This window comes from Balaenoptera musculus, chromosome 9 (genome assembly GCF_009873245.2).
Source record: "Balaenoptera musculus isolate JJ_BM4_2016_0621 chromosome 9, mBalMus1.pri.v3, whole genome shotgun sequence".
Classification (NCBI taxonomy): Eukaryota; Metazoa; Chordata; class Mammalia; order Artiodactyla; family Balaenopteridae; genus Balaenoptera; species Balaenoptera musculus.
The window spans coordinates 38,205,970-38,221,663 of NC_045793.1; the positions used below are offsets into that span (position 1 = coordinate 38,205,970).

Sequence of the window (15,694 nt, forward strand, 5' to 3'; positions counted from 1 at the left end):
ATGGTTATAGTTAGAAAATGACATCATAAACTAGTGCTTATCTAAAATGTTCTAACTTGGTTACTATTTAGTTATTTTTATCTATCTCATGTACTTTAGGTTATGTTTTCTGTCCTGTGTTTTGACTGCTACCGCTAATTTTGTTTCGAGATCGTAAAACAGCTTTAGACTTCTCTGAAAGCCCATTACTTATTGGCATGTTTTGATTTTTTGACAGGTTCATGTATTCCTTCAGGCTTTTAAAACACATTCATAGCAATAGCAATCATTTATTTTGGGGATTGGAGTTGTATCTAAGTCTCACCATCTGAAAGAGAATTATAAAATTCACTTCCAAAATTTTGGGCTTTTAAAAATCATGTAGTCAGAGCATTTACTATCATTTTTTTGGATGTGAATTGCAAGGTGGTTTCAGCGTGTATAGTATTTAACAGGAGATGTCTCTTTCTCTTTTCGCGTGTTGAGGTACATTTTTTAAATTTTCTACCCTTGTCTCCTTTATGACTCAAGTGTTACTTTCCCGGGGAGAATCACTGTGCTTTTATTCTCCCTTAACCACTCACATTGCCTAGGGATGGTTAATCTATGCACTTTCTCTCTCGTACCCTAGTCCTGCTCAGCCCTGTGAAATGTTTCAGAAACCAATCAATCTGTAACCATTAGGTAAGGCTAAATGGTGACTCCCCCCAATTCCAAATGGTCTGAGAGCTGAGGCATGTGGGAACTGTCACGGTGGCCGTGTGTTTAGACCCAGGGGAGAGGACCAGGCATCACCATTGCTTACTATAGAAGCAGAAGACTGCTTTAATGCCACATACTGGGCTAGGCCCTGGGGACATATTAATGAGCAAATAGGTGCAGTCCCTTCTCTTGAGGACTTTCTGGAAGAGAAATACCCTGCAAACAGCGTAGCAGAAAGGTAAACCAAGCTTATTAATGAGTAAGAAATATATTCCTTACTTATTATTGAACACATATTTATTGAGTAACTACCGTGGGGTGGGCATCTGGATGGGGAGTGATTGTAACAGCGAGCAAGAGGGGCACAGCTCCTTGCGAGGCTCTTCAGGCAATATCTTTGTTCACGTATGCTATTGGGTGACGTTGTTGATATTTTGTCTACTCTCTTAGTAAATTCCACATCTTTGAAATTTGTATTAATAACACTTATTCGACCAAGAAGTTGGCGAAGTATGTAAACTTAAAGATTGACTTTCTTCAAGAATCTGTCAAATTAGAATATGACAGCCGGCTCTAGCTATCAATGTGTATTTCCTACTCACATTCATTTTTCTTAGTCAATAACATTTAATAGTAAGCAGTATAACTGGCTATAACTGATAGGATGATCATCTCCATATATTCTATGTCATTTCTTACAGTTATTGCCAGTTTTCGAGGAACTGTCCCGTATGGCCTGTCATTGGAAATTGGAGATACAGTTCAGATCCTGGAGAAGTGTGATGGTAAGTAGACTACTGTTGATTGTTTGAGGTTGTATAAACAATCTCCTGCAACATTGGACAGCTCATAAAGTTTACAGATTGTTTCCATACTTCTATCAGTCCCTGGAATTTCCCCAGTAGTCACAGTGAACCATTTTTAACAAAACTTTTTTCTTGCATATTGAATGTTTGGTTTATGGGAAAGCATTATTTGGTATTTTTAAGCTGATTGTATTTTTTTCCCTAATATTATTTACTTATATTCACTAGATGCCAACATAGAAAACAATTGAGACTATTGAATTTGTGAGAGTTCATGACTCGGGGCCAAACAAGAAGGCCTTTCTTAGAATGTCAGGAGTCTGGTGGGTTCCCCAGGACAGAAAGAAACAGAGGTCCAGAGCAGAAATGCCTTACCCCAAGTTGGGTAACCAGATGCCTCCAGGTGGGACTCCTGCCCGGGCCAACTCTGCTCTAGTACTGCAGCCATCTCCTCCTCACCTCCCTCAAATTTGGGCTGAAGTTATTTACTGCATTTGAAATGTTAAATGAGCTTGTATGATTAATTTACGTAACAGGTATCGCCTTCAATCAGCCTAATATGTATGTTCTCAAATGCTTCTATTCCTGGTCAACAAAACATCCTTAAACTCTAGTCCTTAAAAAGATCCCAGATGAAATGACTACTCTTTTTTCTTATCAAAATGGCCACATTGTAAAGTCCTATCAGTATATCCAAAGATAACTGTTTTTCCTCTTAATATGTTGTCCTTGTTAGGAATTTATAATATGGTAAGATTCTATCATATCAAGGTTCATTATTGGCAAAATTGTGTTCTCCCAAATAGAACTATTACTTTTAGTTAGAGCCTGTCATTAAATGGTGGTGATACATGGACGTTTATTTTGTCCAATGTAACTAATAAAAATAAAAGGTTTTCTCTGTCATTGCCAGATATATTTTGTTTCTATTTTCTTTACAGATAAATATAAAGTCTGTTTTGAATTGGTGAAAATGGGCTTCACAACTAATGGGAGCTGTTTTATAACCTGAAAACCTTTCTGTATGATGTAGTTGGACAGAGACCTCTCTGTGACATATCTGCAATTCTCAAAAAGTTTTGGTTTCTGTTAAAATAGTTGTTTAAGAATGGCTATATTTCTTGGATGGATGTCTTTAAGGGATGTAGTAAACCCTGACATTATAGAGATTCCAATTCTCAATTCATTCTGTTCTCTCCAGATTGATTTCAAAATGATGTTTTACAATATATTCTTTTGAGAAAACTTATGAGGAACAAAAATAGTTAAATACAAATCTCAAATACTTCCTTCTAAAAGTTCAATTAATCAAAAAAAGATTCAATTCCATAGAACATTTGTTACATGATAAAATAATTTCTTACCAATAAGCAAAATGGTTTCTATTCTTGAAGAAAAAATAAATTGAAAATAATACATTTATAGGGGACTATATATTAACCATATAAATATATATATATGTATATGTGTATATATATATATATATATGTGTGTATATATATATATATATATATATATATATATATACACACACATATATACACACCCTGTAATTGTTTTAAACTATAAAAAGATATGTTCCCCGTTAAGGATAGTGCCGTAAAATTGATTCAGAGTTCCTTGCAGGTTAAGTAATAGGCATTCTACAGAATAAAAACTATGTGTGGATGAAAAGAGTGCCATTAGTTCTCTTAGTGGATGAGACTTGGCTTCACTCTTCTTAGGCTATCAGACTGATCCTAATCCAAGATGGTAGGCTGAAGAAATGTGTAAATTCACTACAGAACTGCTGGCTGAGCACTATTCTTTGATGGTAGAGTCTGGGCTTTGTAGTCAGGCAAAGAAAATTTGGAACTATGTTAAATCTTGTGTAGATTTTTGAATTTCCCTGGGATGTAGCGTTTTATAAAATGAAGTGAAACTAAGCTCAGAGAGGTCAATTAATTTGCCCAAGATTCAACAGCTAATAAGTAACAAAGCCAGAATTTAAGCGCAATACTCTGATTCCAAAGCCTTTACTTCCGTTATGCATGCTTCTATTTTTCATGTACGTTTCCAATACAATTTGTAAATGATTTTATTAATGGAAGACTTAAACTAGTAGTCACTTGACTGTTAGTCTAGCCTAATCCCAACCCCCACTATGTTTATACCTAGAATATTTATATGTAGGGTAAAATTCCATCAGTAAAGGACAGATTGGTTTCTAATCATTTCGTCAAAGTATTGTAATGATTTATTGAAATATGACCATGATTATTTCTCCACAGGCTGGTACAGAGGATTTGCCTTAAAAAACCCAAATATCAAGGTAAAAATTATTGCTTTTAACTATAATTATGGGATTTTTAAGAAAGATAGTTAATTTACTTTATTTCATTATACAATTGAAATTACCGTTGGGACTCTTAGTTGAAATACTAAATGGCAATACAGATTTTCATAATTTTGGAAATTCCTTTGAACTTGGATTATAGTTAAGACATGCTATTCAAATGATAATCCTATGTAGCTCTTGAAATTTATACTGAGAAGACCTTAATAGGCTTACTACATATAAAAAAAATCTTTTTGAAGTGTTAGTTTCACAGACAGCGAAAGTAAAATTCAGGCAGGGGAAATATATATATTCCAAAAGAAACACTGAATAGAGGTATTTAATCTTTAAGTTTTCTGTGGTATCATTTGTAAAAAGTTGGTGTGGAGAAACAGGTTTATTGTAGGGTATGTTAAGAGTCCCTTTGGATTTGAGGAGCTGAAATGTGGGAAAATCATATAAAGAGTCCATCTTTCTTACCATTCCAGACAAAAACTAAGACTCATTATCCTTTATATATTTATATAAATCCTAAGGAATTATAGTAGGAAGTAATGTGATTTTTCTTCTACCTTTCATTTATGTAGTTTTTGATTTTGACACTAATTCTCGCTAATATCTATATTTTTCTAATACTTTGTTCTAATCTACCCATGCTACCCACATTTCTCTAATATTTTTTTACATGTCATGTTCATTTTTCGGTTTAATTCTGATTTTACTAGGATTGTAGATAAGAAATTGTATAATTTCTCATTACCAAAGTCTAAGATAAGTAATCTAAACTCTTTTGTCTGCCTTTCTGCTTAAATATACCTTTTTTTCTGGATCATCCAACTGTGTTTATTACTTTATTTCATTTATTTTAGATCATTCTAAAGGAGAGCCTGATACTTTAGCCCTCATTTAAAGTTATTTTAGGACATCTGCAGGCACATGCAAATGTAGCTTCAGTATTTAATTTTTCATTTAGTACATGCTTGAGAAAAAATGTGTTATGATTTGTTACTTCTGTTACTCTTTGAACCTCAAGTTCTGACTTTTTCTTGTTAATTACTATAATTACTCTATTTGTTATTCCTACCATATTAAGGTAAATTTAAATTCCAAAGGAAAAAAAAAGTTATCTTTTTTAACCTATATACCTATTTACTACTGTTGTATATTACAGAACTTGCTAGTTCAATTTTATATTATCCTTGGATCCACAATGGTGATAATGTATTCAAATGACATTTGTTTTCCTAAATATTTAATTGAATTTGTCATTTAATTGTACCTAAAAAATCATTCAGAGAATATTGTTGTTTAATGGATAATAAAATGATGCTCTTCTCTTTAATGTTGTTGTTTTCAATTTCTCATTTAGAACGAAGGAATAAGTTCCTTGCCCTAGCTTTTCCCTACAACAAAAAGCTTTAAGCTAGCGTGGCTTCTTTTGTTTAATTTTTATTCCATCAAAATGGCAGCCTGGTGATTAATTGCTGCTATGTTTTCATCAAAGATCTTCCCTAACATGTAATACACAGATTGTTTCCAGATTCATAGTGGTATTTTTTAGTATATATTTTTAAATAGACACATGAGTATTTTGGAGAGAAGAAAAAGAACTACAACCAAAACAAACAAACAAAACCCCCTTCTTTCAATACTGCGGCATTAAAAAAAAATTCTTATTCAGCATGCTTTCTATATAGAATTCTTGAAAATATAAAAATTTTCTGTTTTATAAAGAATATACTTTTGAGTGGGATTTAATATTTTGATTATATTTATTTTAAAGTATCTCTAAATTTGTAAACTGGTAAGTAGTAGAAAATAAAATGAATGGGTCTAAGCTACAATAGATTTAGCCTAAAGAATGTGTTAGAGATTCCTTCTTCCTAGTATTGTTACAGTTGTGTGGCTATATTTTATACATATGACTTACAGAACTAACTCTGGTGTAATAGACAGCTAGAACCATAACCTGCATGTTTTCTCTTCCAGGGTATATTTCCTTCCAGCTACGTTCACTTGAAAAATGCCTGTGTAAAGAACAAAGGGTAAGAAATGAATTTTATTAATAGTTGAAGGATTTTTCATGGAAGCATTACTTATTTTGGAATTTGAAGACTTAGTAAGTGTCTTGAAAAATGAACTATAGAAAATCATGCCATTGTCTGTGTTGTTTGATAAAGACAGATTACACTAAGGCAGTTGGGGGAGAAAATTAAAGAACCACGTCTGTGTGTCGGACAACAGTAAGATCTAGGGCACTGGAGGTCTCTCATTGTCCAGAAATCATGGAATCGGCCTAATCTTTTTTTTTTTTTTTAACATCTTTATTGGAGTGTAATTGCTTTACAATGGTGTGTTAGTTTCTGCTTTAAGCAAAAGGAGTTGGTTTTTCTTGGTTTCCTGCTGTGTAGGGAAGCATGGCAGTCACACCCATCAAATGCTGAGTCATGTCTCAGCCCCAGGAATTTCCTAGATTCACTACTGAATTATAAGTAGCCAAGTCTGCCATTATTTTCCTATTTGGGGTTAATACCGTATCCTTGTGTGACCATTTCACAAAGCCGCTATTCTGCTTCAGAGAACATCATTTCTATGCTATTGTTTGATTGAGCTCATTGATCACTTAGGATTTCTCATATATTTAAAAAGTTTTTCCCAGTCTGTGTCCAAAAGGACTTAAAGCAGCTGTTATGATAAAAGATTATTCAAATAAAATATCACAGAATGAAAGAGTAGCACTTGCTTATTTAAGTGGTTAACATAAGCAGATTATTCATTTTAAGTGAATCCAAATATTTGCTGCCAGTGTCACAAGGAATATACATTGGATCACTGAATAATTTTCATTTTATGACAGAAGAAACAATACAGGTTGTACCATAAAAATTGCATTTTTCATCAAATAGCAAAAAATAGGAATTTATTAAATTATTAAAGCACATTTTAAAGCATATTAAATTATATCTTCAAACTTTATTTTTACCAGAAAAGTTCCATGGAGGCTATTCAAATGGGTGATTCTTATATCCACTCTCTATAAAGGTAGAATATTAAATCTTAGCTCAGTGAAATAATTTCTTCAGGTGGCTGAGAGTATATGGTATAACTACTTTGAGTATGTGGATAAAACTTAAAGCGTCTAGGAGATCCTTATGTTATATGTCTTATATATGTCAGTTACTTTAAGCAGTATTATTATTATTATTTTGATAGTAGTAGTAGTAATTATTTAAAACAGTAGATTAAAAACATAATTCTGATACTAATAATTACCACCACTATTACTCTTCTAATAAATGTGTGTCCGTCAGAAATGTTGTGCAGTTAAAATCCGCCAGAAGTGAGTCAAGCAGAGTTATCAATCCTTTTGGAATTCTCCCACCAGGCTCTATCCAGCTCCCTTCAAGTAAACCAAGGGACGCTCCAGAAAACACATGCTTACTCTTTGTTCTGACCTTTCTGCCCTAGTGATCTGGTCTAGGCAATGTTGAAACCCAGGGTTTCTACCCTGTCCCTTCAAGAGTCCACCTGAACAGATCCCCTGCAGCCAGAGTTCTTTGCTGCCTTTGCCCCAAGCCCCACCCTGATCCCCTCAACTCTCCAGAGCAGAGGGCCCCCCAGCCCCCATCTTACACTCTGACCGAGGAAGAGAAAAGAGAAGATGCTAGCAAAAATGTCAAGCATCAGTTCACCCAGTGAAAGTCCTCTCTCTCAAACTGTATTGGGGTGGGACATAATTTTAATTGAAACAAGTACCTTCTTTTATTTTTTTATTTTTATTTTTGTCCCAGCCAGTAAGTGGTGAGTATCTGGCTCCCTTGAGTCCGAGGAAGTTTAAGTATGGGTAAAGGTGTCTCAGAATTTGGTCGTGTAAGTTTAAGACTTGGCTGTGGGTTCTCCACCTGACACAGGGCATGATAAGCATTATACAGCAAGAGAACTTCAGGGTAGAACCAAAATTTATTTTCTTAAAAAAAAAAAAATGTTAGAATTCATTGAGACTTTAGGTTCTAGGACTATTAACTGGAAGAAAAACTTTAGCCTGAAAACATTCAAGAACACGTATTGCCAGGTGATTGCTTTCCCAGAGAGGAACCTCTTTGGGATTTCGATGTTACCTGCCTTATTTTCAGGGGATTAGCACCCTGATTGCCCACCAGGATGAAATAGCTGCAAAGTTCATCTCAGAATAACTGAACAAAATATAATTTCAGGGGCAACTGAAATGTTTGAATGTTGATTTTGGTATAATTAAAAGGAAACAGCTGCCTCACCTAAAATGGCAATTCTGTGCTTCTTAAAAATTTACATTTTGGTTGAACAAACCCCAAATCAACTTCCCACAGACTGAATTGCCTTTATGTTCTTTCCTGGGTCTGCAGAGCAATGCAGGACTGACAGGGGTCCTTAAATTATAGTTTGTGAGGTCACTTCTCTATTGTTTAATTCCTGCTGAGGTCATTTCAGTTTTTAGATGTTAAGTAGGTTGTTGAGTTTTCCTGGAAATTCACTGTTCCCTCCTGACCTTGCAGTCTATCATTTTATAGTCTCTGTCTCCAGATATTCATCCTTTAAATTGCAACAGCTGCTTCAAAAGCAAAATAAATGCACTACCATTTGAAAATGTCATATTATGTAGACTTGATAAAAGGTTCTATATATGTCACAGTTCATATATTACTGTTTACTTTTATTTCTAGTTTTACAACCCAGCTTTACATTTTCAGCAGTGTTTAAGCTCTAGAAAGGAGTAAAACATTCACAGGGTCAGTACTTTAGCAGCAGTATGAAATGAGGAGAAGAGGCTCTGTTGGTGAAGAAATCAAGGCAAGATTTTAATTCCCATACTTGCTGTCAAGAAAACTTTACAAAAAAAATTATATGCACTTTGGACATAACATCAAAAAGGAATGCAGAGCAGTTATTAGCCTCATGCTAAGAAGTAATTTTCCCTTGATCATCCATGTCACCTGGTTCGGTGTCTACATATTAGATATTGTCCTTGGAAAAAAATACTCAGATGAAGAAGATAATCCCCATCAGTACCGTCGGTTAGCATTCTTTTGAGAAGCTGTAGTATTAATAGGCACTTAGCCATTTTAAGCTGCACAAAAACTGGAAGAATGTGAAAAAAGAAACTAGAGACGAGAAGAAAAGTTTATTGTATGTCAAAGATAGAATACAGAAGACCAAGTCAATCTTCTGTTTTTTCCCTCCATCTCCTTCTATATCTCCTTAATATTAGGACCACCATACATACCCTGCTAGATGTTGGTATGAATATTTTCCAAGTATAGATTCTGATGTTTAGAAAAGAAATAGGAGAAATATATTACACTAATCATGGAGCGGAGCATTCTGCAATGGATATTCAAATATCTGTGATGTCAAACCCTTAATAAGTTCTGTGATGCATGACAACATTACTGATAGTAGTAATCATTTTTCATGGTCTTGTTGGCAAGTCATGAAAATGAAGTGTTAATGAGAACAAGTGAGTGTTCAGTCAGTATCTCAGTGTCTAGTTGTTTATAACGGTGAGTTAGTTTAGACGATTGCAGCCATCAAAGCCTGATCGTTGAACGAGCCTGTCCCTCCCTTTGAGTCCTATGGTCATAGAGCTTGGAAGGCAAAAGCCATCTCACAGTTTATGTAAGCCTGGTGACCTCATGTTACACACAAGGACTTTGGGACTTGGAGAAGTTAAACGAGTTGCTCTTTAGAGGTCAAACTGTGGCTGGAGCAGAACTTTTCTGCTTTTGTTGCTTTCCACCACACTGCTCAGACTTGATCTGGATAAAGTGGCTGGTCGCTGTGTTATGGTACTGCCGTAACCCACTTTACATTCCTCACACAAGTTCATAATCGGATCCCGGTTACTGCCTGCAGAACCAAAAATAACTCTGCAGCTTCCTTTCCTGTTTGGTCTTTTAGAGTGTTTAAAAGAAGATTACTGTCTATGTCATTTGCATATACACTTTGTTGTTGTTGTTCAATTTCACAGACAATTTGAAATGGTTATTCCCACTGAAGACTCTGTTATCACAGAAATGACATCAACATTAAGAGACTGGGGAACCATGTGGAAACAACTCTACGTGGTACGTAACTTTTTAATGGCATCATGTTTCCGATACAGAATTGTTTGAAGAAATATCTGAACAGGAGTGTCAACTAGCATTTGAGCACATGCTGTAGGTCACTAGTACTCCTCCAGGAATTGGGGATAGAGAGCTTAATAAGACTCAGTGTTGTTTTAATCCCTGTGTCCATCTAGCATGGATTTTGCAAGTTCTTTTTCAAGCCGCACGAAGGTAAAAGATCACTTTCCTGGCATCTAATCAAATAGGATGGTTTACATGGAACCAGGGTTAGGCTTTCTGAATACATTTAATTTTCAGGGGGAACTAAACTTATTTTCAATGCAATTTTCATATTGGTGGTTTTTTTTTTTTTATTTTTTTTATTTTTGGCTGTCTTGGGTCTTCGTTTCTGTGCGAGGGCTTTCTCCAGTTGCGGCGAGCGGGGGCCACTCTTCATCGCGGTGCGTGGGCCTCTTACTGTCGCGGCCTCTCCCGTTGCGGAGCACAAGCTCCAGACGCGCAGGCTCAGTAGTTGTGGCTCACGGGCTTAGTTGCTCCATGGCATGTGGGATCTTCCCAGACCAGGGCTCGAACCCGTGTCCCCTGCATTGGCAGGCAGATTCTCAACCACTGCGCCACCAGGGAAGCCCGGTGGTATTTTTTATGTTCTAATTCTCTATGAATTATTCAAGTATAATAAAAATGATAGGCTGCTTAGCCAGAATCAATGAGAATATTCTAAATGTACAAGAGAAAGGAATGTTTCTTGGGGAAAAAAGGGGTCAGTGTTTTGGGTATATATATATACCTATTTACATGTTATACTTACTGAGAGTCTTCTGTGGTGCAAACCCTGTGGGAAGTACTCTATATGTAGTATCTCATTTAATCCTTACTACCACTCAAGGAAATAAAAGACTATGATCATCCTGAGTTTACAAATGAGGAAAATGAGGCCGAGAGTGAAGAACTTGCTGGAGGCCAAGTAGTTGGAAAATGGCTGAGCTGGGATTCAGATGTAAATCTAGCACCCTCCCCTCACTCTGAACCACTGTATATGGGGGATTGGGGGTGACATTTTGGGGAAGATGAATTTATTTCTTCTCTGATTTTCAAAGGAATTTATAGAACAGCTTAATCATTTGAAGGGATGTGCTCAAAATACAAAGGTGTACTTATCCTGACAAAATGATTTGAAATAGCCTGTCAAAGAGAAAATCCAAATTAGTGAGGGACATGGGCACAGAATGATCGTTTTTATTTTCTGCTACATAGAAAATGCAATAGGGGGACTTCCCTGGTGGCGCAGTGGTTAAGAATCCACCTGCCAATGCAGGGGAACATGGGTTCAAGCCCTGGTCTGGGAAGATCCCACGTGCCGAGGAGCAACTAAGCCTGTGTGCCACAACTACTGAGCCTGCGCTCTAGAGCCCGTGAGCCACAAGTACTGAGCCAGTGAGCCACAACTACTGAGGCCCACACGCCTAGAGTCTGTGCTCTGCAACAAGAGAAGCCACCGCAATGAGAAGGCCACGCACCACAACACAGAGCAGCCCCCGCTCGCCACAACTAGAGAAAACCTGTGCACAGCAATGAAGACCCAGTGCAGCCAAAAATAAATAAATAAATAAATAAATTAATTAAAAAAAAAAGAAAATGCAATAGGATAGTTCATTGAGGCAAGAAAATCTTTAAAAGTCACTAATAAAAACCCTTTTGATGTTGGATTTCTCTGACCATGCCCTCCTGGAGCTGGTGGCGTTAGGGCTCACTACTAAAATCCACAAGATGATCTTAGATGAAACACAGTGTCTAGGCTTTGCTGGAGTGAGGTAAATGCACTGTCAAGATAACTGAACTCAAGGGCTCTGTGCTGGGAGACTACAAAGGAAATGCAGATCTCCTTTTCAGATTTAAAAAAATTTGTGTTGGAAAGAATATAAAACCCAAGTATTATTTCACTTAATATTGTACATGACACTAACATGGAAAATGAAACTGTGTGAAATTTTCAAATCACTGCATCCTAAATACCCACTATAAAAATAATGACAGTGTAAGTGTCAAACATTAGCTGAGCTAAGGCGCCAGCACTTTTCCTTTTATGTAGCTGCTGGTGAGGAACAGAGTTGAATTTCCACTTGATTCTTCCTTATCTAGCTATTTTTACCTGCTTTTGAGGCTGCAAGCATCTATTTTGGGGACATACTTGATTGGCTTGAAAACCTATGTGTTGTAAGCTCTAGGAGTAACCTTCTCACCTCCTACTGTCCTAAGTGACAGAAACAGAGAGAGAATTATTTCCGAGTTTCCTTGGATACTGGAATGGTAGTCAGTTCTATTAGGAAAAAATATAAAGTTTAACCTGGAAGTACCAGATTTTTGACCTTGAGAAGGAGGTTGACTTGGCTCTGTTGGACCTTGTTGTTTCTCTTTTCCTGATGTAAACATTTTTGCTAAATGTTTTGGTTCAACTTCATCATGCTTGAGTGTATTGGGGTACTGTCTGTGGTCTTTCCTAACAGTTTTAAGGCTAGCTTGCTTCTCCATTGGAAGGTGCTTGATGAGCCACTAATATCTTGTCAATTGTAAGTAGTATATGAGATATACTTAATATATGTAGGACATTTAGCATAAAAAAGCACATGGCAGATGCTTGAGAAATGCTATTTGCTCTTTTTAATAACATTGGTAATGGCCTAATTAATGTCCTTTAAAATATCACTTAATAATGTATCAGTAATCTAACCACAAAACGTTTAGGAGAAATACAGCAGCCATCTTTTACCAAGTACTTTTGTGCAGGCCTTTGGGCGGGTATTTCACATCTCTCTTCTGTGGGACTCTGCCAGGTAGTTTTTATTCTCGAAGCTCATCAAAGATAATCTATCCAGGGTCCCATGCTAAGTGGGAAAGCCTGGCTGTAAACTGAGGTCTGCTGCTCCAAAAATTACATTATTTTCATCTTGAGGCAAATCAAAACTTACCCATTCTCTACAACACTAAAGTACTTACAGTTCACTTTTTGCAGAAAAACATTGCAGAAATTTTCTGACATATTGTAAAAATGTTTAGATATTTTTCTATTTTAAGTGTTTAATATTGTACCCTACCTTTTTCATTTGACATTAAATCAAAAGCATTCTTCACGTTTTGAACAGTCTTCATAACTATCCAATTTTTAAAATCCAGTTTTTAAAGAAGCATCATTTTCTGACTAGCTGTCAAAACAGATGTACTGTTTTCATGCACTAGTAGGGAGGGTTTGCTGGTCAGGGCTGCAGTATGTCACTGTTCCTGCCACCCCTTCCTGAAAGGGAAAGCAGACCAACTTGTTCTCCTTTTATAAAGGATCTGACTTCTTCTCAGCTCAATGTTCTCTTAGACTTAAGAACTAGAGGTGACATTATTAGGAAATCAAGCCCATTCTTCTGGACAACTGCAGAACGCCTGCCCCAAGAGCAGGACAAGTGACTTTCACACTGTGACAGTCATTTTAAGCAGAGCTGACTCTCTTCCCGGCTGCATGAGATTTGACTTACATTTTCCTTATGTAATTTCTTTGACTCAAGTGAACTTTTCTTTCTGACCACAGAGTTCCTCAAGTTTTTTTTATTTATTTTAATTTTTTAAATTAATTTTTTAATTGAAGTATAGTTGATTTACAGTGTTGTGTTAGTTTCAGGTGAACAGCATAGTGATTCAGTTATATATATGTATATGTATGTGTACATATATATATATATATATATATATATATATATATATTCTTTTTCAGATTCTTTTCCATTATAGTTTATTACAAGATACTGAATATATAGTTCCCTGTGCTATACAGTAGGTCCTTGTTTATCTGTTTTATATATAGTAGTATGTGTCTGTTAACCCCAAACTCCTAATTTATCCCCCCCACTTGCCCCCTTTGATAATTGTAGGTTTGTTCTCTGTGTCTGTGAGTCTCTTTCTGTTTTGTAAATAAGTTCCTTTGCAACATTTTTTTTAGATTCCATGTATAAGTGAAATCATATGATGTTTGTTTTTCTCGGTCTGGCTTACTTCACTTAGTATGATGATCTCTAGGTCCATCCTCTTCAAGTTTTTCTTGATCTTCCCTGCTTGTTCTTTTATATGATCTAAACAGAACCCACCTCTCAAGATCCACCAAAACTAACAGCTCTAAATCAAGGTATTCCTTCCTTCATTCTTCAGCTGCTGGGACTACGTAGTGCAGCCTCGGCCATTGTGGTTGGGAGCTTACACCAGGTGAAGAACACAGACACTGACCAGTGACTTACAACATTATAGCACCTTTGTAATGACTTGTATGGGAGTGTATAATGTGAGTAAAGAGTGAGAGGTTATAGAAGAACAGGCTCAAGAGAGTGCTATAGGAGGTGAGAGCAAGATTATTGATATCTTAGAGGATCAGGGATGGTGTCATGGAGAATGCTTCTTGGTCAGCTGGCACATTGTCTAACCTGCACAGTACACGAAAATGCTTTTCTAGTCACCAAGCATTGATAAAGCAGAAGATCCATCACTACTTTTTACCAAAAAAAAAAAAAACATTATGACTGACCATCTTTACCCATCACACAGAACTTGGTATTTCTGGCAGCTTATCTCTGTAGAGGACTTTAGATGAACGATGATCTCAATACTTTCATACCACTATTCATATAGCCTACTAATAATTTTTGTAGAAAGTAAAAGCATGGCTTCTGCTTAAGAAAGATGAAGGGTTGATGGAAGATGAAATACTTATAAAAGGTTTACCCTAAATACCTCTGGGGAAGAGACATACACTTAAATTTTGATAAAGACAATATTTATAAGAGGGTTTATTCTGGATCAAAACCATAATGATAACAGCATTAGTAGCAGCTGATACATGATATTTATTCTGGACCAAGCATTGTTCTCAGAGTTTTAATATATGAAGTCATCAATCCTTATAGCAAGCCTATGAGATAGGTACTATGATAGCCACTCTACAGATAAGAAAAGAAGCACAAAGAGGTTAATACACTGCCAAAGGTTTTTCAGTCAGTGAAGGGCAGAATTAGAATGCAGATTGAGGTAGTTTGTCTTTCAAGTCTATGCTCTTAATCAGTGTACTATCGGGGTCTCTTCACAAATGTTATCTCTAATCCATAAAATAACCTTACAGGAAGTTAGTACTGTGCCTGTTTCACAGATGACAAAAGCCATACTCAAAGCCTATAAAACTAGTGAGTGGCAAAACCAAGATTTGAAGCCAGGAGTTTAACCTGTCTTTTTTCCAACTAAGCCTCCTCGCTTGGTGAATTTCACAGGAGATTAGCCTGAATTTACATGAATGTTTAACAAGTAAGAAAGAAAACATTTTTTTAAAAGTCTAAATACTGACCAGATAATAGCAGTGAAAATTCATCAATGAACGAGTGTGAGAGCCCTCTGTGTACCCAGCTTCTGATGGGAACACAGTAAAGCATTAAGACCAACATGCAAGAAATAATTGGAAAACAGTGTTTTCTGTTGAATTGGCTTTAATTGCATGCAGCCATGCTTCAGAGAAGGGGGAAAAAAGAATGTGAGCAAGAGTTGTAAGGGGAAGATTTCCTGAGGGAGGTGGAAGTCGGTTGGAGCCTTGAAGGGTAGTAGAATTGGATGGAGCTAAAGAAAGAGGATTTGAGGTGGAAAGGGAAGCAGAGTAAGTAAAGCCAGAGACCAAGCTTGGGTGTGGAAGCTTAGTGAGGACCCTGGGACACAACGTCTGTGTTGGGGGGTCTGAGAAGTGAAGTTGGATTCTTGGGCAGGAGAACAGC

The 15,694-nt window shown here is 36.3% G+C and overlaps 1 protein-coding gene across 2 annotated transcripts in view; it reads left to right on the forward strand.

The window, feature by feature from the left end:
* Window positions 1–15,694, forward strand: part of DOCK4 (dedicator of cytokinesis 4) — a 506,020-nt gene that overhangs the window by 207,890 nt on the left and 282,436 nt on the right. For both annotated transcript variants that reach the window (XM_036863604.1, XM_036863605.1), the window contains exons 2-5: window positions 1,383–1,466; window positions 3,758–3,798; window positions 5,794–5,849; window positions 9,809–9,905. In XM_036863604.1, coding sequence (XP_036719499.1) covers window positions 1,383–1,466; window positions 3,758–3,798; window positions 5,794–5,849; window positions 9,809–9,905 — 278 coding nt within the window. The remainder of the gene's footprint in view (window positions 1–1,382; window positions 1,467–3,757; window positions 3,799–5,793; window positions 5,850–9,808; window positions 9,906–15,694) is intronic.